The following is a 26,790-nucleotide window of genomic DNA, read 5'->3' as shown; positions in this document are numbered from 1 at the left end:
AACGTCAGCGTGCGACAGACAAGAGTCAGACGGTGCAATGAATTAACGATGATGTGAACGACATACATTTTTTAAAAATCTGCGCCATGGAGTTAAAATGGTAGGTGACAAGATAGTTATCTAAATAAACACGTTTTATTGATAATTGTAATGAAGATAGTGTGATTGGAGAGTGTTTGTCCGCAGGGAAGATGCTGCTGTCACTGGTCCTGTCGTGTTCTCGAGAGATGTGTTTGACAAGTTCACTCTCGCGCCCAACATTAAAGAACTATATGCTCTTTTACACAGGTGAGTGACTGTGGTCGTATCTTACTCACATTTACCACGGTAACTGTACTTAAACCGTGTTATTGATATTTAAGACCAAATAGCCACATATAAAACGGATCTTTATTAACAACCATGTTTACACCTAAAAAACAACCAATGCTATGATATAGGAAAATAATAGCCAAAATACTTTAATGTACAACATTTCAATGAAATTACCATGGTAAGTTTCCTGTATACTGTAATTGACAATATATAGGGATACTGTGATACACACACACACACATATATATATGAATATTTCTTTGAAAGCTCTGATGCAGCAGAAGCACAGACTGTGAAGTGTGATGAAGATTCAGATGTCATTAACACGCTTGCATCAGATGACGCCTCGTCTGAATGCAAACCAACTGAAAATCGTGTTAAGCCCAAACCTGTGAAGACTACCGAGATTCCAACTTTCCCTGAGCCTCTAGTGCCCTACCCTTGCTTTACCAGCATCAACTCAAAGCAGCGCCGATCATATATCAGCATTCTCAACGGCAAGCCTATCAGAGTTTCAAAGGTAGACCATCTCAAGTGCTGATCGCCTGTAATACTGGGACAGTTGTGATTACTGTACATGATGCAAGGCAGAGTTCACGTGGTTATTCATTTTGTGTCTTATTTCTAAGCCTTTGATGGAGCGTGTGAAGAATGAAGTGACCGAGTTTATGAAATACCTACAAGATGTTTCTAGAGCATGTGCTGATGGGTACAACTATATGTCACCAGGCAGCACCCGCTACTCTGAGGTAATTACAATTATTGATTTATTTAATATTCAAAAGTTCTGTTGTTTTAATTTTATTATTTTTCTTAATCTTGTTGTTGTTGAATATTTAATTTATGATTTTTTTTAATATTTAAAATTTATTGTTTATAAAAATTTGATTGATAATTTTTGTACATTTTATTTTCTATTATTTTGTTTTATTAGTTTTCTTTATTTCATTATTGTTTTTGAATATTTGATTGATTGATTTTTGTGCATTTTAGTTTTATTATTTTTTGTAAAAACAAATTATTACGTTATCATTTTTAATATTTGATTGATTATTTTTGTATATTTTAATTTGATTATTTTTCTTTATTTCATTATAATTTTTTTAATATTTGATTTTTTAAAAATATTTTAATAAAAATTTGATTAACATTTTTCTATTTCACTATCATTTAGAATATTGTATTGATTATTTTTCTTTATTTCATTATAATTTTTTAAATATTTTATTTTTTTTATTTATATTTTAATAAAAATTGGATTAACATTTTTCTATTTCACTATCATTTAGAATATTTTATTGATGTTTTTGTATATTTTAATTATTTTATTATCTTAATTTATTTCATTATCATTTTTTATTATTTTATTGATGATTTTTTGTATATTTTAATTTTATTTTGTATTATCTAATTGTATTATCTTTATTTATTTAATCATTATCATTTTTGAATATTTGATTGGTGATTTTTGTATATTTTAATGTTATTTTGGTTATTTAAAATTGTCTTACATATCATTATTTTATATTTTATTGATGTTTTTTTTTGTATATTTTAATTTAATTTTGTATTATTTTATTGCATTATCATTTTTGAATATTTTATTGGTGATTGTTTTTATATTTCCCCCAACAGGAATATTTTACAGCCTGCTTGGAACATGTGAAGAGTTACCCACAGTATTACAGCATTCAAGAGATTACTAGCCTGACCAGTGTAAAGTTTGTGTGCGAAATGTCTCTCAACTTTGAGAAACAGCTTCTTGCTATGGTACCTATACACTATAGTTATTTTTGCATTATTAACTTAAATGTGTGAATGTGATATACTGCTATGTGTTTCATCTATGTCTACTGTTATTCTCCTCAGGGTACAATAGACATGCTAGACAAAAAAGTGATCCCAGAACACACCCAACTGGCAGGAGACTATGAGACCGTGTCAAATGCGTTTCCTCCAGTTAAAAAAGCAACTTCAGCACAAACTGTACGTGGCCTGTCTGTGATTGTGTGGTTTTTACTGTTACTTTTTGGTCTTTATATAGATGAATTTCAGATAAAATGGCCATATTTTACCCCATAATGTTTAGGGGTTTTTTTGTTATTATTTGTATTTTGTCATTGTCATGAAACTAATGACAAAATACAAAAGTACAATTACACACATTTTCTACAATTATTTTGAATTTTTATTAAAAAATCAATTCTGTTTAAAAAATTCAGTACAAATACTACCATTGTATATAAACTTTATTACATACAATTTAAATAATTATGAATATTATTATTACTATTAGTATACCAAGTATACCAACTTGATGAATTTTCATGAAAATTATGTCATTATAATATAATAAAAATATTATTATAATATTAACAACAACAAAAAATAAATAGGCTTCATTTTCCTCATGCAAGGTGGAAATATTTGCAGGTGAAAAAGGATCCTCATGTCCTTTTTTACGAATACAATAATATAGTGCAATAAAATATTAATCATGCTAAAATTGGCTTAATTTTCCTTATGCAAAATATATTTTTTTACTTTTTGCAGGTCAAAAAGGACCCAAATGTGTCCTCTCACAAATATAATACACACAAAAAAAAAACAGTAGTAAGGATAAAATAGGCTTAATTTTCTTTTTGAATTTGCAGGTATAAAAAAAAAAGAACCCAAATATGTCCTTTCACAAACAAAATATATTACAAAACATATAAATCATTCTAAAATAGGCTTTATTTTCATTGTGATATATATATATATATATATATATATATATATATATATTTTTTTTTTTTTTTTCTTTTTTTTTTTCTTATATGGATGTGCAGGTGAAGAAGGGCCCAAATATGTTCCTTTTTTTAGATTCACCCATGTAATTGCTAACTTAGAATGCGTTTAGGTTTCTATCTTGCAAAATGTGATCTTAACCACTAGGTGGCACTGCTGCCTTTGTTCTGAATTGTCCCTCTAAACTATTTGATAGAATAAACATAGTAACTAGGCCGGGTAACCAGGAACTGGAGCCCATGACTGAGGGGTCCAGGACCTCCAATAAGAGAAGTAGGAGCCACCTAAAAAAATCTCTGTCCCTTCACCTCATGAACTCATTTAATGTGCCTGTAGAAATCGAAGTTCTTGAGTCTGAATCCTGATGTCTCTTGATTTCTGCAGGCCATCAGCAATGACAGTAACGCGGAAAAACTCAGCGCCACTTACGAGCCACAAGTGTGTTTATCCAAAGAGGCCTTCCTTCAGCTCCTGAATAACAGCTCAGAGTTCACGGAAGCATGGGAGCTGCCAGTTTGGGTCAAAATGAATCCTAATAAAGGTGAGGGGTTGTTTCATGAGACCAGAAGATTGTAATCCAGACAGTTAAGAGAGTCTGTCACAGTGAATGTGGTGTGGTTAACAGGCAGCAGTCAGAGTAAGACGGCATACATTGATCCTCCTCTGCTGAAGACCGAGATGAGCTGGAGAGAGAGGAGTCTGCTGTTTCATGAGGAGAGCGTCAAGATGACATTCAAGAAGACTGTGTCACGACCTGTATTTTTCCTCACTTCAGAAGAGATATCCTTAGAAATGAACCCCCCTCCTGAGGTAAGGTCAATTCAGTGAAGTAGAGGAACACAACACCAAACAGTGGAATAAATTAATAATAAATATTGCAGATTATTAATTGATTTTTGTTATTGGCTCATTAAAAATATATATATATATATATAATTTATTATTCTTCACTTATAATTAGTTTTGGATTTAAAATGAAATTCCTACACAAGACATAGTTTATGCCAAAATGCCATAGTATCAATAGGTAAATGTATTTAGTAATTAATATAACAACAACAGTAATAGCTATTATATTATGTTATATTATAAACAATGTTTATTGATTTTTATATATGGTATATATATATATATAAATATATATATATACCAAACTTTTGAATGGTTGTTTTCAATAAATATTAAGCAACAAAAATGGTTTCGAACATTGATAATAAGAAATGTTTCTAAGTATTTATGTATATAAATGTGTGCTTAACAGATATAATATTTTATTTTTTATTATTAAAGCTGGTAACTTGGTATTAGCCAACACTATCATCAAAAATAAATAAATAAAATTCAGAAATTCTGACGTTTAAAGCATACTTCATATTAATGTGTTATTGTTTTACACATTAACTGATTTTATTCAAGTCAAAAATATTATTCTACATCACTGAATCAACTTAAATACATACAGTTATACCATCAAAACTGATTTCAGGTAGAAATAGCTCTTTAAGGTAACAATTGCAGGTTAGCACTCTTTACAGTGTGCAGTTTTGCAAATAAATAAATGTCAAATAAGAGTGAAACAAACAAATATTTAAAATATAAAGTTATATTGTGAATAATATTTACTTCTCTTTACTGTGCCCAGGACAAAAACACCAGGAATGTGGTTGCATTTGATGATGCTGGTATGGATTTTGAAACTGATCTAACAGACCTGGAGTCATTTGGGGAATCCTACAAGCCCAGTAAGAAAGTGAAGGAACAGAATGAACCAAAAACAGCTTGTGCAAATCCATCTCAACTTATCCTAAGCCCCAAGAAACAGACAGACTCTCTAGGTACGTCAAAGCGCACCTCAACGTCTCAAAACACTCCCACAGAACCCCTTGAGTTGACCGTGGCCGAGGAACAAGGAGAAACCGACTCGTCTTTGGCTGACGGAGGGAACGGTGCGATGCATGAAAGTGCGAGTGAAGATTCAAAAGCGTCTTCTGTTCAGTGTCCTCCCACCAAGCGGCCTAGACGGATAATGGAGGACAAGGATGACCAGGATTCGGATTCTGATGAAGAACGACTAGTTATCGATCACATAGTCTCCTCACAGACCCGGGTGACACCAGGCGAGGTGTCCTCCCCCCGAGCGCCCGGCCCAGCAACAACAAGCCCCACTAACCCTCTGGGCAAAGGAACAAAGAAAGGCATCAAAAGGCCAAGAATATCCGGCGAGTGCGATCAGCTCGGACAGATTTTACGGATGCAGGACGCCATGCTGAAATCCACCCCCAGCAAGAACCAGGAGGCTGTGAAAGCGGCTGTCCCAGAGGATAAACCTCCAGAACCTAAAACACACTCCCTGGTCAAACAGTGTGTGACCTCGTACCTGGAGTCCAGAGAGGGCCAGGGAGAGGACGGCGCACTGCCTGCTGCCGTTCCTGTGCTGGCAGCCCCTCAAAGAAAACGTTAGTGCCTAAAACACTCTCACAGTCAAAGTGAGGAGAAGTTGTGCTCAAGTCATGTTTTTGTGAGGTTATTCAAATATTTAAAAATAATACTTTTTTCTGAATTTTAACAAATCTAAATTAACACAATTAGTAACTGACAGAGAACGAAAGTCAAAAATCAAGTCATTTTAAGTCTTTGTATAGTCAAATTGATATTGTAATAAATATTTTTTAAGTTATTTTTGTGCCGTTTTTATTATTGCAGGTTTAAATATCTTGATTAAATATTATATATATTAGAATTTAAAATGTATATTTTTATACTAAATATATTTGAAATTATAATATGCATCTAAAATAATATGTAACATCTATCTGTCTATTTATCTGTCTATCTGCCTGCGTTTATCAATCCATCTGACTATCTATCTATCCGTCTATATCTGCCTGTCTTTCTAATTGTATGTCTGACTATCTATATGTCTGCTTCATCTATCTATCAATCTATCTATCTGGCTGTCCATCAATCTGCCTTGTGTTTATCTATCTATCTATCTATCTATCTATCTATCTATCTATCTATCTATCTATCTATCTATCTATCTATCTGTCTGACTATCTGTCTGACTATCTATATGTCTGCCTGTCTGACCATCTATATGTCTATCTGCCTTGTTTATCTATCTGTCTGTCTGACTATCTATGTCTATCTGCCTTGTGTTTATCTATCTGTCTGTCTGACTATCTATCTATCTATCTATCTGGCTGTCTATCAATCTGCCTTGTGTTTATCTATCTGTGTGTCTGACTATCTATATGTCTGCCTGTCTGACCATCTATATGTCTATCTGCCTTGTGTTTATCTATCTATCTGCCTTGTGTTTATCTATCTGTCTGTCTGACTATCTATATGTCTGCCTGTCTGACCATCTATATGTCTATCTGCCTTGTGTTTATCTATCTATCTGTCTGACTATCTATCTATCTATCTATCTGGCTGTCTATCAATCTTCCTTGTGTTTAACTATCTGTCTGTCTGACTATCTATATGTCTGCCTGTCTGACCATCTATATGTCTATCTACCTTGTGTTTATCTATCTATCTGTCTGACTATCTATCTATCTATCAATCTATCTATCTATCTATCTATCAATCTATCTATCTGGCTGTCTATCAATCTGCCTTGTGTTTATCTATCTATCTATCTATCTATCTATCTATCTATCTATCTATCTATCTATCTGTCTGACTATCTATATGTCTGCCTGTCTGACCATCTATATGTCTATCTGCCTTGTTTATCTATCTGTCTGTCTGACTATCTATGTCTATCTGCCTTGTGTTTATCTATCTGTCTGTCTGACTATCTATATGTCTGCCTGTCTGACCATCTATATGTCTATCTGCCTTGTGTTTATCTATCTATCTGCCTTGTGTTTATCTATCTGTCTGCCTGTCTGACCATCTATATGTCTATCTGCCTTGTGTTTATCTATCTGTCTGTCTGACTATCTATATGTCTGCCTGTCTGACCATCTATATGTCTATCTGCCTTGTGGTTATCTATCTGTCTGTCTGACTATCTATATGTCTGCCTGTCTGACCATCTATATGTCTATCTGCCTTGTGTTTATCTATCTGTCTGTCTGACTATATGTCTTGCCTTGTGGTTATCTATCTGTCTGTGTCGCAGGTCTTCTGAGGGAGGATCTTCAGGTCAGTGCTGAGGATGAGATGGACTATGATCCTCCAGCAGAGGGCAGCGTTCTGTACAAACTCTACAGTCTGCTGGACGTTCTGCTCATGGTGCGCAGCAGTGTGGACATCGCTCACCCGAGACACGACAGAGAGACCTTCAGGGTGAGCTGGACCCATGCCAATACACAAACACAATACACCTTTTGTGAAAATGTTGCTTTATTTGGCCCAGGTTGAAGGATAACACCCCAAGAGTTCCTGTGTAAACACCCACAATGCATCTTAATATTATTAGTTATCATTTTCAACAGTGATTTTTAGCAGCCTTTTATTGCCATTATTATTGGATTTATATGGTATGTCAATATGCCAGGTATTATTCTTTATATTTTGACCAGGGTTGAGTAATGTCCACCACTCCCTTTATTTAAACAGTCTGCTTTCCTGCCCGTAGCTGTAGTCGATTTTTAAGTCTTATCAGTGTATTAACAGACTCTTTCCAGTAAATGGTTCACAAACGTAGGTCAAAACCGCTTGTTCTGAAAAGGAAGCTCTTTTTATATCTGATCCGTTTATAGAGTATACTAGTGACTCATAAATGCCGTTTGAGAGGATAATAATTGAGTCTGGTTTTATTTAGGCCGTCCCAGTGCATGTCTTACCCAAGCTGGAGTATCAGCTGTGCTACGGAGCCGAGAGTCTGACCCACACGGAGGCCTGTCAGCTGTGGGCCGAGAAACTTCTGCACTCCAGTACCGTGCCTTTCATAAGTAAGAGACTTGATGGAATCTGTTTTTTCCCCTTTAGTGCTCATGAAAAGTTATGACTTTTTATTGTGAATCTGTTTGATCCAAATGTCACCAGACATAGAGAAGAAAGTATGTAGTATGAGAGCGTTAAAAAAAGCAATCTCTTAAACTTTAGTAGAAAAAATGTCTGTTTAGTCTGTTTCAATAAATCAGTTTATTACTAATTCACAGTTGAATTTTTTTATAATTGAATTGCTTCAAATTCAATTACTTTATAAATGCATTATAGAGACAAAACATGCTTTAAAATATATAGTAATATAGTAAAAACTACTAATATTAGTAAAATATATCTATGAATGTTAAAAAATAATTGACCAATTCATAACTGATTCGTTTGCATTAGCTATCAAATCAAATTAAAGCATGTTTCATGCTTTAAAATGTTGTAGTAAAAATATATGTAGGTGGACATTTTGATGAATCAATTCATAACAGATTCAGTAATTTTTTTTTGTTGTTGCATCAAATCAAATTAAAGCAATTTGATTTGCTTTAAAAGTTGTAGTAAAAACATAAGCAAGCAAAAAATGCTGCTTATTATTTTATCATATTGGTTCATATTATGATTTAATTTTTTATAATTATTTTTTAAATAATTATTTTATCATTTATTTATATTTTTATTTATATATATATATTATATATATATATATATATATATATTTTTTTTTTTTTTTTTTTTTACTGTATTTTACTTCTTAAAGGTGCAAAACGTAGGTTTCTGAGTTTTTACAGAACTACGCCCCCTCTGGCGACAAGCGAAACTGCAACCAGAGTTGTGCACGCTCATAGACCACACCACACGCACACGCACGCATGCACGAGCTGTTCATAACTAAAGCAGCATCTGCCGCACAGATCTTTGGTGTACAGCCAAAATGTCTTCAGAGGTAATAAAGTTATAAATCTGCAAGTCATTTCAAATATATGGAAGGAAAGACATTTGAGTAAATTACTCTTATGTGTGAGGGGAAAACGGGGGTAGTAGAAAACTTTGTTTATGCGTTTACTGTATCCACCTATGATTGTATTGTTATGAAAACACGTTCATGAACAATATAATTGATTACTTCGCAATAGTTCAAAATAATAATCATACCGTACACGGTTGGTCAAGGTCTCAAGGTAATAAACAATCAAATGTCACCATGACGTTTTCATAAAAGCCAAAACAGGCTAAGCCGCCGAAGACTCGCGGGGTATTGATCTGCTAAGTAAAATATTCCAATAACAATACATCCTTTTTCTGTTAGAATTTACTCAAAATTTGTGTCTAATTATTGGTCATATTTTTCAGCATGTTATATCACACTCAAGAATCTTGAACTGTTTTGCTAATCACTAAACTACATGTAGCGCTGATTTATTTAGTAGATATTTTGACAGGGACAATACACACCGACAAACATTAATGTGAAATGTGTCAATACTTTATTTAGTAAATTAGTCTGCTAAACAGTATGAGTAAAGTAAAAATATTTACCCCTTTACCATTGTATTTCCCTTCCTGCATTGTTCAGAATAAAACATGTATTTTATCACAATACCAAAATATTTTACGGTTTCCTCGTTTTGATAGAATACGAGCTCTGACCAATTTGATGTTACTGTGGAGAGAAGCACTGAGGATAGCAGTGACAGCAGTGAAAGGATTTACAATTTACTATTTTTACCGAAAAAGACAATATAGCCAATGCAACGGCGTTCTTCCTTGTTGGTCAATGACATGAATGACACCTTAGCATTTTAGCAATGGACACAAGGCTAACGTTATCGGTAGGCCATGCACAAAAACATAGTTAGCATCTTTTATTGGATTTGTTTTATGTTTCATGTTGTAGTATTCTTCCGAACACAATTCCTAGTTTATGAAACTTTTCACTAACAATGGTAGTAAAATCAATTCTGATTGTACATGTATCTAGCTTACGCTAAAGCATTACACATTTTACGCATCGTCATTTGTTGTCATATAGATTGGCCGTATCGAACATTAGAGACTGGGCTATATCTTACCGTTTTATCAAGAAAAAAGCCAACTGAGGATCCCGTTTGAGACCAAGAGCAGACCGGAGATCTCTCCATTTGTTGAATGCCTTCCCGAGGTTGACTCTCGTCTTACTCCGACGCCTGTCTGACTCCAATTTGGCCCTTTTGGTGGCACTAGACACAATTTTTCTTTTCTTTACGTGGAGTTTGCGTTGGGGTTTGGAATGGACTACAAGCCGGTCTCTTTGAATCCATCTTCTACTTTTGACGCACGAGTTGTCTTCGCTGATGCTAAGAATGGCGGCGCCGCAAATACACAAACCTGCGAGACATAGCCTGGTGAGCGTGAACGCGCATGACGTCACGCCCAGTCTCAAATTCGAGCCCGAATCCCTCTTATATATTTTACTGTACAGGATTATAGAGGCAATCTCAGTGCGCAGAGAAGGGCTCATTCAGCCCATCAGGCAGTTCTTTAAGCATGTATAGGATAGAAAAACAGGTATTTTTAACATGAAAAGTTGCGCAATGCACCTTTAAAGCTGCTTTGCTACAATGGCTGAAATGGTTTCTTTGATTGAAAAAAACCCTACATTTAAGTGCAAATCACAAGACTGACAAATATTAGTTATCAACCTGCAAAATAGCATCAGAAAAGTTGATCACATTTTTTTTTAATCAAGCAAACTTAAGTATGTTTTTTTCTTTCTCAAGTGTTAGTTTTGGTAATCAGGGAGTCAGCACAAAAGTGAACTTCCCGCAAACTCCCAGCTTGCCTCTCTCATGATGACTCATTGTTTTGACTCAGGGTTGCCATAGCTACTAACATTACAGCTTTGAAAGGGCTGCTGAAGAATGCATCTGTATGTATGACATGTCAGTGTGGGTGTAGGGCTACTTGGGTTTCAACATCAGTAGGGGAAAAAGAGGAAAAGATACTCCTTTTCTGACTGCTGAGGTTTGGAGCGTTTAGCTAAATTTCTATATATTATAGGTAGATAGATCTGTGATGTTTCTTTCTGCCTATAACATTCACACACAGTGACACTAAGAATGCTTGTAGTATGCACGACAGCAGTCTGTGCCTGTAGGTGTAAATATCTCTGAATCACAGAAGAATGCAGAAAAGCCTCGCTCTTGACATACCGTTTGCTTTAGAGATTCTTCTAGGCTTATTAAAGGAATCTGGTCTTTTCTTTGGGTCTAGTCCAGGATCCAGCCCTACTGATAACAGAATGGTGCAGTTCGGAACAGTTTGTACTTCTACACATTTCTGTTCTAAGCACCATTTTATTATATCTAGTGTTACTTGGTGCACTTTATCTGTTCTTAAATATTTGCATGAGCATATGGAGGTGAATATAGCTTGAGAAAAAGTACTTATTACAGAAATATACTTCAAAAGAATATACTTAAGTGCGAACTGAATGCAATGTTTCAGACATTTAATTGAATTTCATTTCAAATTAAATTAATATGCTTAATTACTTTTTTTCCACAAGGGAAAGTATTTCTCTGTTATCATCATATTTTAGTGTTGCCATAGAAACAAATCATTTGTGAGTCAATGGATGTCATCGTACGTATGTACATGCATACCATTCAAAAGTTTATTCATGTGATGAATGTACTCTTAATCCTGTGATCATTACTCTTCAGTCTTCAGTGTCACATGATACTTCAGAAATCATACTAATATGCAGATTTGGTGTGGTAGTATGAATATAGATTAATTGACATTTTGGGCAATATGACCAGATATTTTTTATTTATTTAGTTTTGCTCAAAAGAAGCCAAAGGAGCGATTGTTGGAACAAACCGAGTGATACAAACACCAGAGATGCACCATATATTGGCCTTAAATCATTTATTGGCATTTTTTATTTATTAATAATTCATTAATAGATATAAACTGCTCCAATTGTGGCTCTTGAGCAGGGATAGGCAACTTCGGTCCTGGAGGGCCACTGTCCTGCAGAGTTTAGCTTCAGCCCTGATAAAAACTCACCCGCCTGTATCTATCTAGTAATCCTGAAAACCTTGATTGCGTGTTTAATTAGGGTTGGAGATAAACTCTGCAGAAAAGTGGCCCTCCAGGACCGAAGTTGCCTATCCCTGTACTAGAGCATCTCTCATACACTGATGAACAAGTACGGGTGTGGAGACCGCATTCTTCTGGCATGAACTCTGAACGACACCATCATTGTGAAATATTACGAGGCATAGATACAATAGACAGTCACAACGTGTGAACAATTATTGCGACATCTACAATGTTTCTCACAGTCTGCTGTTGCGAGTCAATACATGTCCTTTTGCCCTGCATCACCTGTTGACATCGATTTAGGTGTTCTTCAGTTTAAACGGACTACGAGCTGGTTTAAGGCTCTGCAGCGGTCTTATTATCGTTTTATTTACATTATATAGGCTAGTATTTAGTTTTTTGCATTAGCTTTTATTTTTGTTTTTAGTTATTTTAAGTGATTTTGTCATTTATAGTTTTTGTTTGAAAGATTTATTTAGCTTGAGTTTATTTCAGTTTTAGTAGTTCACCTCAAACCTATTTTGTTTTAAGTTAGTTGCCCAGACAACATTTCGTTTCAACATTTGAAGTTTTTTGTCTGTTATTAATATTTTATTTCATCTTTATTTTAACTAATGAAAATGTAGTAGTACTTTTAGTTTACAATAACAACACTGCTTAGCAAACTTGTTTTAGATATTGACTGTTACATAGAAGTGTAGCCTAACTCGTTATGGAAAATGAACTGATCTAGACTATTAAAAAAAACGATCTATTTGTGTGTGTAGGTCGCATCAATGCACACACATCAGAAGTGGTTCAGATGCAGAAGTTACCTGACGACTGGATTCAGAACATCACCTGTGACTTCAAGTGAGTACATCTCTGGAATGTTTAAATAAAACCCTGATTTGAGAAAGTTGTAGCCATTTTTGTTTATAGTGCATGCCTGTTTGACAAATTCTCCCATATTTTTATCTGAAATATTGTAATAATATTATTATAATTTATAATTATTTGTAATTATTAATTTATATTAGTATTTATATTTAAATATATGAATAATTAATTGTATATTGCATTAATATTAGACTATATCTCTTCAAACAAGTTTGAATGGAATCTAATGTGATTCAATATTTCTTTTTCAGGCCAACTAGATGTTTAAACACACTCTACCACTTACTGAAAAAAGTCTCAGCGTGAGTTTCTTTCACTTCTTGTATCCATTTAAATTTGTTACCATACCATTTGCAAGACTTGCATTGCATTTCTAATGTGAAATCAGTCTTTTAAATCAGTGCTTAATTGTGTAATTTCTGTGCTGACAAGCCAGCAGAACATTCCCCATGCCATTGATCAGGCAAACCGATAGTCCCGCCCAAAATGCACACCATTGGTTGAGCCACTGGTTCTGTTTTGGGCTGGTGGAGATATTGAAACATAGTTATCTCTGCATATTAAGCTGGGATATGTGAAAGTTTTTTAAGATTAAAAATGACACAAATCAACTTTAGGTTTTACATGGTGTGTATTTGTTGTATTTAATTAAGCAGCCAATCTCTATGCGTTTGTGCTTATGTCTTTTACCACCTTTCCCAGTTTACAGGAAGGACGGTACCTGCTGGTCCACAAACCGCGTGAGGGTTTTGTGACCGTCTTCAAAGCCAGCAGTGAGACTAACCCTGCTCGCAGTTTGTACCACCTGCAGACTGCGCACTGCGGACTCCCTGCTGTGTCGCCAGGGGTTCCCTGGGTTCCCCTGGACCCCTTGCATGTCCTGCCATTTCACCAGAAACACAACAGACCGCCCTGCATCTTCCCCCCACGTCCACCCCCTCAGGTATGACCATCTTTGCCCATGTGTGCTCCTGACATGTTGAACCACAGTGCTTATGTGGGAAATTTGGGTTCGAATTTAGCCTGCAACATACCGTTTATCCAGTATTTAATTGTATTATTATTAGACTTAAATTAGGCTAAATGCAATAATTTTACTGAATCGAAATAAATAAATAAAAAAACAAGCCAAAAAATAAAATAACCACACTTTTATTTAAAGTAACATACAAAAATTGGACAGAAAATATCCCTATATTAAAATAATATTATACATCAATATATCAACATATTTTTCTTCATTCAGTTCTATGCAACTGACTTATTTAGATTTATTTTTTGGCATTTTCGGCCGATAATTTTCTGCATCCCTAATTTCCAGAGGTGGTGTGGTGTAGTAGTGATTATAGAGTTGATAAATGGAAGGTTCCTGGTTCGCATATATGCTCCAGACAAGTTGAACCACAGTGCTTATGTGGGAAATTTGGGTTCGAATTTAGCCTGCAACATATTACCTTTTATCCGGTATTTCCAGGTAGCTCAGATTTGGTAACTGGAAGGTTGCTGATTCGAACAATGTCTTCTTGAGCACTTAAAGTCTTGGTTAATAGTTGTTTTACAGGGATATGCATATTTTACTCAAATATATTCAAACGCTCAGTCAACATGAAAAATCAGAAAAAAGAGTGGACACTTTTTCTATGAATTCCCAAAAACAACACTGCAGAGTTACCACACCCATAGACCCATACAGTAAGTTAACTTTAGTAGTGCCTAACTTTGTTTCACTTAATTTCAAAGTGTCGTCTTCGCTAAAGCGATGCTTGCCATAGCAAACACTGTTCATGCTTAATAGGATTACCGTTTCTTCATATCTCTAACCTTAGGTATTATACAACGGATGTGGAGGATTATAATAGCACATCGCAACCAACTGCAAAATTTGTGGTATTGCTAATCTTTGCTCATTTCCCTTATTTTTGCATTTAGACCTTTGTCATCATCTAAAGCTTTCTTAAAGTTAATTTTAATAACACTGTTAAATGTTGTCTTTAGCAAATGTCAAGAATATCTATTTTTCATGTTGTACTTTATACTGCCTAAATTCACTTGTAGCATGTAACATTTTTTACATTATTTAAAAAAAAAATATATATATATATATATATACAAAATAGTGTCAAATTTTAATATCAGCCATTTATCGATTACTGACCATGAAAATAATTATCTGTATCTGAGAATTTCAATATTGGTGCATCTCTAAATGTAAAATTTCAATGGTTGTTTTTGAATGATTGTGGTTGTTTTCTTTATACGCTGGTCTAATGCTCTTGCGACATGTAAAATGTGCCGGGACAGGTTGGAAAGATCACACCCGTCCTACTCTAGGCTCTGTAACACTCTTACATCATTGCATTGGTCCCGACTGAACCACTGCCTGAGGAAACATGACACTTAAAATTTCATTGAAGCAAAAACCAACGCCAGAACCTGGGAGGTGTCTCGATTGTGTAAACTACTGAGCTTTACACTGTCCTGTAGATACATGCCCACTCTTTATGCATGTCCTAAGGTATCCTGGGACATTGGAGGTGGATTTACTTTTCTTTTTTTTTTAAGCAAGAGATCTCTCTGATTCTCCAGTTCATGGACATCCACTATTGGGATTTGAACCAACAACCTTTAGTCTAAAACTGCAGTACTACCATCCAAATTGTGTTATGTCATGATTTATCAAATGTAACTTTTCTCATTTTCACACAGGCTAAAGTTCGGACAGGACCTAAACAACCAGCCAGCTCAACTAAAACAGGCAATCTGAATCAATCACCTAAAAAGAAGAATAAAAAAGGTACTCATAAGGCACAGGGATGGAAGAACAACATGAGAGCCAAGCTACTGAAAGACCTGCAGAAAAGCCAAGAAAAGCCAAAACAAAAGACACCATCTTGATTTCTGTACTTGATTTTTGTTTTTTCAAAAGCACTTTCTACCACCTGATATTATGTACAACCAACAAAAAACAATGTTGTGCATGTTGCGTATGACTACATTTTGTATATTTTTAAAGAATCCTTGACCACACTGAAACGGTTAACATTTACCAATTTTTCTATTTTGTATTATTTTGTCAGCAGTAAATAAAAGAATATGTTGTTTAATATAACATCTACTATAATTATTGTGTCCCTTAACCATTTTTCATCGACATTCTGATATTTTCTAATAGTAATTTTGGGCAGCCTTGTCTCAAGTCAGAGAGAAAGATGTGGGTGTGTGTCTGGAAAGTTAGAGACCCACCCTAGTGTGTACTATACTGTGCATACTATCCATCCTAAATATAGTGCAAGATTAGAATTAGTCTATCCTTATAGAAGGCAAAGCTAAAACGGTAAACCAAAGGTGTCTAGGCTGGTGGATACACTTTCTCCAATGGATTTTCAAAGTGTGCCTTTGTGTGTGTGCAACTGTGCATTTCAGCTAATATTGAGTAAAACGCCTTGTGCAACTGAAGAGGAGGAATGCGTCACGTTTCTCTTTTGACATTCAGTTAAAGATCGTGCCAAGGAATGTGACAGAAGCTGCCACGGCAGTTTGTAAGACGTATTAACCTGAAAGTAGGTAATCATAACATTTAAGGAAATGGATTTAGCTAGATGCTAATGCTTACATGCTATTGTTTTAAAGTCACAGTGAAATCAAAATGGACAATTCTTGTTTTTTATGGAATATTTTCACATTTATTATAAATGATTTATCCGTGCACATCATTATATATATTTTTTAATTCATGTGCCCTCATAATCGAATCAGAATAACTTTCCCTCACTTTTGCAGCGACATCTCTCCTTTTATGACATGTTTACTGGCGGGAGGGCGGGATCAACCTGTCACTCAGATGAGATCACAACAATAGCAAGCCACGGCCCACAACCATCCAATCAAGTACATCTTTTTCTTGTTTATGAAGCCTTTTCACTCAGATATACACGACTAATCGCAACTTCATTACATGAGATCCACCAATAGCAAAAAACAAAACCCGCATTACATTTTTTTCTTGTTCAAGTAGCTGTTTTTACTTGGATATAAAGTAAGTCACAATAGGTAAGAAACTTTCAAACTCGTAAAGAATAGTCTTAAATAAATGTTTAAAGTGATGTAAAAACACACGAGATGACTTCAGTTATAATGAAAAGCTGTTACTCTGTCTAGGCTACACAACCTCATGGTGGGATCACATGAGATCACATGACCATCTGAATACTACACATTTATTCTCTGTAACCACACTTGTGTTTGTTGAATACATTAATCATGAGTGGTACATCAGCAAATAGGATTTTTCTGCAATGGCATTTCTAACTGAAAATCTGCTTTTGTGTGTTACTAAAAAATCCAAGACGACTGTTGTATCGACCAGTATAACATTAGAAAAATGACTTTACACATTTAATTTCCAACACATCCATCCCTCTTTGTTATTTATTTGCATTGGTTTGTGACTTGTGGGTCTTCATTGCTAGTGACAGCACACTATATAAACTAAATGAAAAACTTTTCGGTTTTTAGTACATAACTTTAGTAATGTTGTTATCTGATATCATTTTTACTATTTCTATTTAGCTCATTTATTTCTCAGTACATTAGCTTAAGCTTATTTCCGTTAGCTGAAGAGTGTGATCTATATTTTATTTCAATTACCAAATTCTATCCCAATTTTCTCAGACTTCTATCAATCTCTTTAAGACTTCAAAGTCACCACTTAACAAATGGTTTACTAGCACATCCTTAATTTCCATTCAGATTAGAAACCATAAGCCACACTTTCCTACTTCCTTTCATACTCGGAGAGGTTCCACCTCTTTAGACTGTGAGAGGGGTGTGTTATAGAGGGGTGGAGCCCACCTTCATTTGAGGACGAGACCTCGAGACTCCTGGACCGCCTCTGGTATTTAACCACCACACCCATCTCACACTCCATAGCTGGGATTGTTCTGCACGGCATCTGAAATCTGTTGATCACTAAAGTAAGTACAAATCTGGTTTCTTTAGTTCTTCAACTTCTGCATTCATTAAGTTAATTTTTAAAATAAAAAACTATAGGTGTCAGGTTAGAGGTACAGTATCTCTCAACCTAAACTGTCTTTTTCTTCTAACATTAGCAATTTGGCATGCACAAACAGATTTCTCAAAATAAAAAGACTGTGTTAAAACATTAACCCTAACATTGTGAGACATTACTGAGAAATAGATCTGCCTCACTTGCTTTAAAGAATTTTCCCAGTATGCACTCTCATGGGTGTGTCTGTTTGCTTAGGTTTTACCAAACGCTGGTTTTTAAAATGAATGTTTACGGGTCCTGTTTTGTCTAATTACCTAGCAACTGCTGCGCAATAAGTTTTACTTGTAGCATTAAAAAAAAGGAAAAAAAAGAATAGCATGTTTGTCAAGCATTTGGGTGTTCTTGGCATCAATTATTATATTGGAAGTTAAAGATTTAATGAGAGGTCACTATTAAAAAAGTAGAAATCAAACCAGAAATGACTTTTATTGCTGTTCCTTCTCACAGTCTTTTTTCTATATAACAAAATAATGCGTTTTTAATGTTAGAAAAGCTTTGTTTTATGACTCATGGAACATTATGGCAGGATGCGGTGACTACGTTTTTCTAAACACAAGATGGGGCAATGAAGTGCAGTTCTCCCCATGAACTAACATGCCCTCTGCTGTTCAGCATTACATAACTCTCTAAAGCATGTGACGGTACACTCAGAGTCTTCTCTCAAGACCGAGACTGTTCTCTGTGCACTTATTGTTGCAGAAAACCAATGTAAATCAATTTACAGCATATAAAGCAAAATATCATGGAAATTAATAGGTGTGGCTGCTCTCCACAGGAAGTCCAGGATGTCTTTGGTTTCCGAGTTCTTAGGGCAGCTCACTCTCCAGCTGGGTGGTGTAAGTTTCTATACAAGCCTTTTATCCATAGTGGACATGTGTATTTTATGGGAGCTTGTTTCCACCACTGAATAAAAAATGTAAAATGTAATTGCGACTTTTTTTCTCCGAATTTTGAGATATAAAGTCAGAAAATGCGATTCTGGATGTATATCTTATATCTATATCTGACTGCATTTAAATATATATATATATTTGTTAATTTATTTAACAAGCTTCCATAATTTTCCACATGATTATGTAATAATGAATATATATATATATACACATACACACATTTATAAAAAATATCTTTGAATATTGGTTTTGATATATAAACATTACATATTAAAAATACATTAATTAAATTAGATAGATAGATAGATAGATAGATAGATAGATAGATAGATAGATAGATAGATAGATAGATAGATAGATAGATAGATAGATAGATAGATAGATAGATAGATAGATAGATAATTAAAATATAAATATAAGTAAATCAGAACTACTTGTAAAAATAATTTTATATAGCCTAGGTATTCTATTTTATATAAGAATGTATATACAAGTAGGAAAATCTAAATCAATTATAAAATAAATCAATTACAAATATTATGTTACAACATTTTATATAGAGATGATTTCTACTTTAAACAAATATTTTTATATTAATGTTTATAAAAATTCATTATATTAAAACTAATATATATATATAATCAAGTGTGTATTTATGGCATTATCACATTGTTCCACCCTAGGGAGAGACCACCTACCCTACTGTGGTGCCGGCGCCTAACTTTGATCCAGATAAGGATGCTGTCAGAATTGAGACCGCTATCAAAACTAAAGGTAAGAGAGCTGAACCGCTGCCCTAAACACGTCTGATGTCATGTGAGAGGCCAGATGTATTTGTGCCATCTGTCTTCAAGCCTGTAATTTGATGATGATGAGCCATTAAACAAACAATAGACAATCATGTTTGGTTGTGGGCTTTGTCCCGCCCCTTCTCTTTGTGTGCTGTTCCCCGTAATGAAGTAAAAAACGGCCACAACGGGCAGCAGTGGTAGAAGTGAGTCATGATCCTGTCTGGAAGGGATTGAACCGCATGTGGAACATTTTCAGGCCAACGCCTGATTGCAGCAACCACATTCCTCCCATTCAGTGGCTTTGTACTCTATTCCTAAACTCTCTACTAAGGTTCTACATGCATAAATGAGGATTTTACCAAATATCCAAATTCTAAACATTTAATTTTTAAGTTGTTTTTTTATTGTAATGATTTTACAACCTTTGCAAATTAGCATTTGTTAGCATTTTTCAAAGACGAGTTTTGTAAAGTGACATTTTATGAATGTTTTTTAAACGATATAAAAAAATCCTTGGCATTTTACGTTGACCTTTTTTGACCTATACATAAGGGCAATTTTTTTCAATTTTTTTTATTAATTAAATAATCTTTTGAGTTGATCACATTAAAATCCATGTAAAAGCTTTGGGATTTATATCAATATAATATGGAAATTAATATATTTAGTTATATTTAAAATCAGTATACAAAAAAATTAACTTTTACATAATATTTGAATATGAATAAATAAAAAAAATAAATAAAATGACATTATTTGTTTTAGGGGTTGATGAGCATACCATAATTGATATTCTCACCAAACGGACATATGACCAACGGCGAGAAATCGCCTTTGCATATGAGAGGAGAGCCAAGAAGGTCAGTATATATACTATGTACTTCTATGTTTATGTATCCTTTTCCATTTTTTGTAATAATGCTCATTCATCACTTCTTCAGGATATGATCTCAGCCCTGAAGGGGGCGCTGTCTGGCACCCTGGAAACAGTCATCCTGGGCCTCATGAAGAGCACAGCCCAGTACGATGCCTCTGAAATCAAAGGCTCCATCAAGGTGAACATTAAAGATGACCTATTATGCTTTTTTATATTTTATATTTTCACTTGCAAAATGTTTACATTCCTCTAAGAAACTTTGCGTTTCCTCGCAAAAATGTTGCGTTGCCCCGAAAACTTTGCGTTTCCTGGCAAAATGTATGCGTGCCCTAAGAAACTTTGGGTTCCCTCGCAAAAGTTTTGTGTTCCCCTTAGAAACTTTGCGTTCGCTGGCAAAAGTTTTGCGTTTCCCAAGAAACTTTGCGTCTGTGTTTGCTTGCAAAAAGAGGTGCTGCAAAAATGTAAATATGTGAAAATAATGTTTTTTGAACATTCAAGAATGAAAATCTTAGACAAAATCAAGACTTTTTAAAGGGCATAATATGGCACTCTTTTTATTGCTTAGAAGAAATGGGAGTGAAATCTACATTGTCGTGGTTCTCAAAAGCACAATATCTGTGTGTTTTCAGGGTCTTGGAACCGATGAGGAGTCTCTGATTGAGATCCTCTGCTCTCGAAGCAATGCTGAGCTCATGGATATTAAGAAAGTCTACAAGGATTGTGAGTATGGGAGTATTTAAGTGCAGTTATTAGGAGCATGTGGTTGTGATATAAACGTGCGTGCCTTATCGCAGTGTTCAAGAAGGACCTGGAGAAGGATGTGGCTGGAGATACTTCAGGAGACTTTGCTAAACTTCTATTGGCTCTGGTTCAGGTGGGGTAAACTTTTCTCATGTGCTTTAAATAGTACGTGGAACCATTTCAAAGTCTGAATTAAGATTCTGAGGATTTGTTTAACATATTTGTAATGTCACATGACCCCATCCCACATCAGACCAAGAGAGATGAGCCCGGATCCGTCGTTGACTACCAGAAAATCGATGACGATGCCAGAGTAAGTTCTTGTGCTTTATCTCTCAGCATTTGATTGAAACATAAAATGATTAAATATGTCGATTTAATATTCGGAAATCAAGCATTCATTAGAGCAACAGTATTTAATCAAAACCTCTAATCCTAAATATTAAACTTCAGTTAAATATTGAACTGTGTATACATATTTATTTATATACTATTTAATTAAGTTAAATATTTAACTTTTAAATACATCTATATAATTATACATTTATAGAAATGAAATATTTATATACTATTTATTTAACATTTATTGTAAGTAAATATTACACTTAAAAAAAAAAAATATATAAATTATAAATTATATAAATATATTTTATATACTGTTTATTTGCATTTATGTTAAGTAAATATTAACTTTTTTTAATAAAGTAATACATTTATTTACAATATATTAATTTATAATATATACATTTATTTATAATATGTTATATATAAATTGTTGATTTACAGAAATGATATATTTATTTAATTATATATTTAGCTTTATTTTTAATATCACTATATTTATAATCTGTGCAGGCCCTGTATGAGGCTGGAGTCAAACGGAAAGGCACTGATGTGAAGTGCTGGATCTCCATCATGTCTGAGAGAAGCGTTCCTCACCTCCAGAAAGGTTTGAGAGCCTTTTAAACACCTTTTCGCATCTCATAATATAGTAGCACCCATATAATGAATGTGAATTTTTGGTTCCTTTTACAGTGTTTGACAGATACAAGAGCTACAGCCCTTATGACATGCAGGAGAGCATTCGCAAAGAGGTGAAAGGAGATCTGGAGAAGTCCTTCCTTACCTTGGGTGAGACTTTGCTTTGAAGACCCCATGAAGCTCAGTTTTCCTCTCAGCGCTGATGTATATCCTGTTGAAACAGGAAGTTAGGGCGGAATAGAGCAAAGTGGTCATCTGTTTTTGTATATCTAGCCTTTAGCCAAACCATAGACCAAAAAGCAATGAAAACACTTGCTTCAATAAATTAAGGTTAGAGAAGGAATTAAAATATGAGCATTGGTGGAAACAAAGAAACACAGCAAAAGCACGATTAGCTACTTGCTAATGCTAGTCAAATGGAGGTGGTATTTATAGTTTTGGAGGATAGACATTTTCATTCTTAATTATCAATATTTTTTTCTCCATTTTGCAGGATGACAAAGTGAATTTAAATGTGTCTAATCTATATGTTAAATTTGTCGACCTTTAACTGTACTTTAGCATTTACATTAGCATTCAAAAGTTTGGGGTCGGTACATTTTTAATGTGTTTGAAAGAAGTCACTAAGGCTGCATGTTTTATCAAAAATACAGAAATATTGTGAAATATTATTACAATTTAAAATAAGTATTTTCTGTTTTAATATATTTTCAAATGTAATTTATTCCTGTGATGCAAAGCTGAATTTTCAGCATCATTGCTCCAGTCTTCAGTGTCACATGATCCTTCAGAAATCATTCTAATATGCTGGTTTGATGCTCAAGAAGCATTTCTTATTATTATCAATAATAAAAACAGTTGTGCTGCTTGATATTTTAAAGGAAACCCTGATTTGTTTTTAAAGGATTTGTTTTGATGAAGAACAGCTTTTATTTTAAACAGAAATCTTTTGTAGCTTTATAAATGTATTTTTACTCTCTCTTTTGATCACTTTAATGTGTCCTTGCTGAATAAAAGTATTAATTTCCTTTAAAAAGTTCAATCTTACTGGCCCCAGACTTTTGAACAGCAGTGTAGATGCACTTAAAATTTGCAGACTTTAACTAAAAGTACAAAAGTCTTTAGAAAAGGCTTTAAGTTCAAGTCAAATCCGCATAGTTTTTATGAGTCAGAAAGCTACTATTAACCCAGCAGCTGAATCTAATCTCCACATCTTCTCTTCCTCAGTTCAGTGCTTTGAAAACAAACAGCTGTATTTCGCCAACAAACTGCAAGACGCCATGAAGGTAAAACACGTTTCATCTACCAACACTTTTTATTCTTCCCTGGGCTTGGAAGAAAGTATTAAAAAGTTCATCTGTAATGTGTCTGCGGATGTTTCAGATGTCTTGCAGTGGAATTGCATCAGGCTACTCGTTTAATCTTGCGTATTTGTGTCTTTTAGAGCAAAGGAGCGAATGAAAAGGTGCTGACCCGGATCATTGTGTCCCGATGCGAGGTGGACCTCAAGAAGATCAGACAAGAGTTCAAGGCCCACCACGGGAAGTCTCTGTACCAGACCATTGCTGTACGTTCCTGTAATATTGTTTTTTTAACTACTGTACACCAAGGTGGAAGACTATGATAGCTTGTTTGCGCATGTAATTGCGACTATATATCTCACAATTCAGAGAAATAAAGTCGCAATTCTAAAAAATAAAGCCTGAATTGTGAGATACAAACTCTCTTTATATCCCACAATTCTGACTTTTTGCGAGTTAATATCCCACAATTTAAAAAAAATTCTCACACTTGCGAGTTTATATCTCGCAATTCTGACTTTTTATTCGTAATTCCGAGTTTTTATCTCACAATTCTGACTTTTTATTCGTAATTCTGAGTTTATATCTCACAATTCTGACTTTTTATTCGTAATTCCGAGTTTTTATCTCACAATTCGGACTTTTTATTCGTAATTCCGAGTTTTTATCTCACAATTCTGACTTTTTATTCGTAATTCCGAGTTTTTCATCTCACAATTCTGACTTTTTATTCGTAATTCTGAGTTTATATCTCACAATTCTGACTTTTTATTCGTAATTCCGAGTTTTTATCTCACAATTCGGACTTTTTATTCGTAATTCCGTTTTTATCTCACATTTCTGACTTTTTATTCGTAATTCTGAGTTTATATCTCACAATTCTGACTTTTTATTCGTAATTCCAAGTTTATATCTCACAATGTTTTTTTTTTCTCGCAATCGCGAGTTTATATCACACAATTCTGACTTTTTTTCTCACAATTTCAAATTTATATTTTGAAATTCTGACTTTATAAGTCGCACGTTACGAGTTTGTCGCAATTCTGACTTTTTTTCTCGCAATTACGAGTTTATATCTCACAATTCTGAGTTTTTTCTTGCGATTACAAGCTTATATCCCACAATTCTGACTTTTTTTCTTGCAATTACAAGTTTATATCCCACAATTCTGACTTTTTTTCTCGCAATTGCGAGTTTATATCTAGAAATTCTCGCAATTGCGAGAGAAAAAAGTCGCAATTACTTTTTTTTTAATCTGTGGTTGAAACAAGCAATTAGATATTGAGGAGCCTCTAAATATGCATTGCTTTGTATGTGTTTAATGTTCTCAGGAGCACACAAAGGGAGACTACCAGAGGGCCCTGCTGAGCCTGTGTGCTGGAGACGATTAAGTCGACCATCCCGACAGAGTTTGAGAAGGGCTACGCGAAGGACTTGAGCTCTGCGCAGGTCCAGACAGATCTCCAGAATATAGTCCCTACCCTGCTGCAGCTTTAGAGACAGTCATCCAGTAAACATGCACTCGCTTAGACTGGAAATAAGCATGTGTTTTCCATTAAGGATTGTAACATGAAATACACTCTTAAAAATAAAGGTTCCAAAAAGGTTTGCCCAAATATCATAGAAGAACCATTTTCGGTTCCCCAAAGAACCTTTTTCCCAGAACTGTTCTTAAAACCATTATTTTTCTTATTGTGAAGAACATTTCAATAATCTAAAGAACCTTTTTCCACTATGAAGAACGGGATGAAAAAAATTCCAGAGATAATAAAAGGTTCTTAAAGGAACCATCAATGCCAATCGAGAACCTTTGCTTTTAAGAGTATACAAGATCTAAAGGTGCCATTTACCCACAGTAAAATGAATCGCCAATAAAGTGAACTGATATTGGTGCATTTAGGTTCTTGCACAAGGAATACACTTGTACTTTTCTGAGCAGACATTTGTAATGTTACCCATTTTTTCTATACTGAGAATTCTATACTGAGAAATAAAACAAATCCATTCATTTCTGCTTCATTTTTTGGTCTTCTAAAGTAAGAATCGTATGTTGAAACTTTTTTATTTCTATTTAAATGAGATTAAGATACAACGACCCCTCAAAGAATTATTTGGACACTTACACCACATTTAAACATGAACATTAATTAATATCTATTGGTTTATCATTTAAAATGTTGTTTTGTATTGCTTGAAATATGTTTGCATATTTAATTTAAAATAGAATAAATATATATATATACAATTTTCAAAAATTGTAATTTATTTATATACACTTATTTATTGGTTGTTTCCAAGGGGTAGGGATCAGATGCAAATTTTAGATTAAAAAGTGTAAAAATATATATATTTTTAAAGATGCTTTTGACCACTATTTATTGTGAAAACACCATACAAATAAATCTATTTATTAATTATTTTTATTTACATTTTTATTTATTATGACATTTTAAATTATGTATTAATTGAATATTTATTTTTGCCATTAGTACTGTAAATATTTAGAGAATTCGTTGTCTTCATATTATACTTACTATTTCAAACACCACAAATAATCTTAATATAATCTAATCTTATAGTATATATTGATGCCTTAGTATTTTAGGAAAGAGGTCCTTAGCAAGGTAATCACCATATTTTGGGCGTATTTGGGATCAAATAGTCCCCCCCCCCCCCCCCCCCCGCCTTACATACCCAAATACTTATTGGGCCTGTTGTAAATTAGCTGCAAGTAGTGGGTTGCATTTATTATGTATTTCCACTAGAGAGCGATAGAGCCACAGGGTGCGTGTGTCTGTCTGTGTGTGTGTGTGTGTGTGTGTGTGTGTGTGGCTGACAGCCAGAAAACATCTACCGCTTGCTGTGGGATTACTTTGATGTTTGCAACTGCCTTTTTAATTATTTTTTTTTTATTCAATAACAAATACTTAATATTTGATCTCCAGTGGAATTAACATATTTTATCCCTTTAGTTTAAAAAGAAATGAAAAAGTAGTAACTTAGAAATGAGAGAGTATTTTCCTACTGTTTGAGATTCTGCCTGTGATCAAATTTAAATATGCTTTACATACATGAATTACATATCACCGCATAAAGGGTTTAATTACAAAACACTTTCCCTGACTGGATACTTGAGGGAATCCGGCGTCGTATTTTAACACCCAATCATTTC

General features: G+C 34.1%; 2 protein-coding genes across 2 annotated transcripts; both read left to right on the top strand.

The window, feature by feature from the left end:
• ice2 (interactor of little elongator complex ELL subunit 2) lies at positions 1–16,075 on the top strand. Its single transcript, XM_056264945.1, has 15 exons — positions 1–100; positions 187–288; positions 583–835; positions 945–1,064; positions 1,951–2,085; positions 2,185–2,301; positions 3,490–3,646; positions 3,731–3,915; positions 4,748–5,561; positions 7,238–7,404; positions 7,883–8,012; positions 12,855–12,939; positions 13,218–13,268; positions 13,669–13,909; positions 15,673–16,075. Exons 1-15 carry the CDS (start codon positions 87–89, stop codon positions 15,859–15,861), a joined length of 2,760 nt encoding a protein of 919 aa, XP_056120920.1. The 5' UTR covers positions 1–86; the 3' UTR covers positions 15,862–16,075.
• Positions 16,076–17,822: 1,747 nt separating this feature from the next.
• anxa2a (annexin A2a) lies at positions 17,823–25,594 on the top strand. The gene is made up of 13 exons (XM_056264944.1): positions 17,823–17,939; positions 18,810–18,870; positions 19,611–19,701; positions 20,484–20,578; positions 20,660–20,773; positions 21,225–21,315; positions 21,390–21,469; positions 21,590–21,649; positions 22,192–22,285; positions 22,372–22,467; positions 23,545–23,603; positions 23,762–23,884; positions 24,950–25,594. Exons 2-13 carry the CDS (start codon positions 18,820–18,822, stop codon positions 25,007–25,009), a joined length of 1,014 nt encoding a protein of 337 aa, XP_056120919.1. The 5' UTR covers positions 17,823–17,939; positions 18,810–18,819; the 3' UTR covers positions 25,010–25,594.
• The last annotated feature ends 1,196 nt before the right edge of the window (positions 25,595–26,790 follow it).

This window comes from Rhinichthys klamathensis, unplaced genomic scaffold (assembly GCF_029890125.1).
Source record: "Rhinichthys klamathensis goyatoka isolate OS25496 unplaced genomic scaffold, OSU_Roscu_1.1 h1tg000228l_1, whole genome shotgun sequence".
NCBI lineage: Eukaryota > Metazoa > Chordata > Actinopteri > Cypriniformes > Leuciscidae > Rhinichthys > Rhinichthys klamathensis.
Note: the sequence above shows the minus strand (reverse complement) of the source record. Positions and strands in the feature narration are given on the sequence as shown.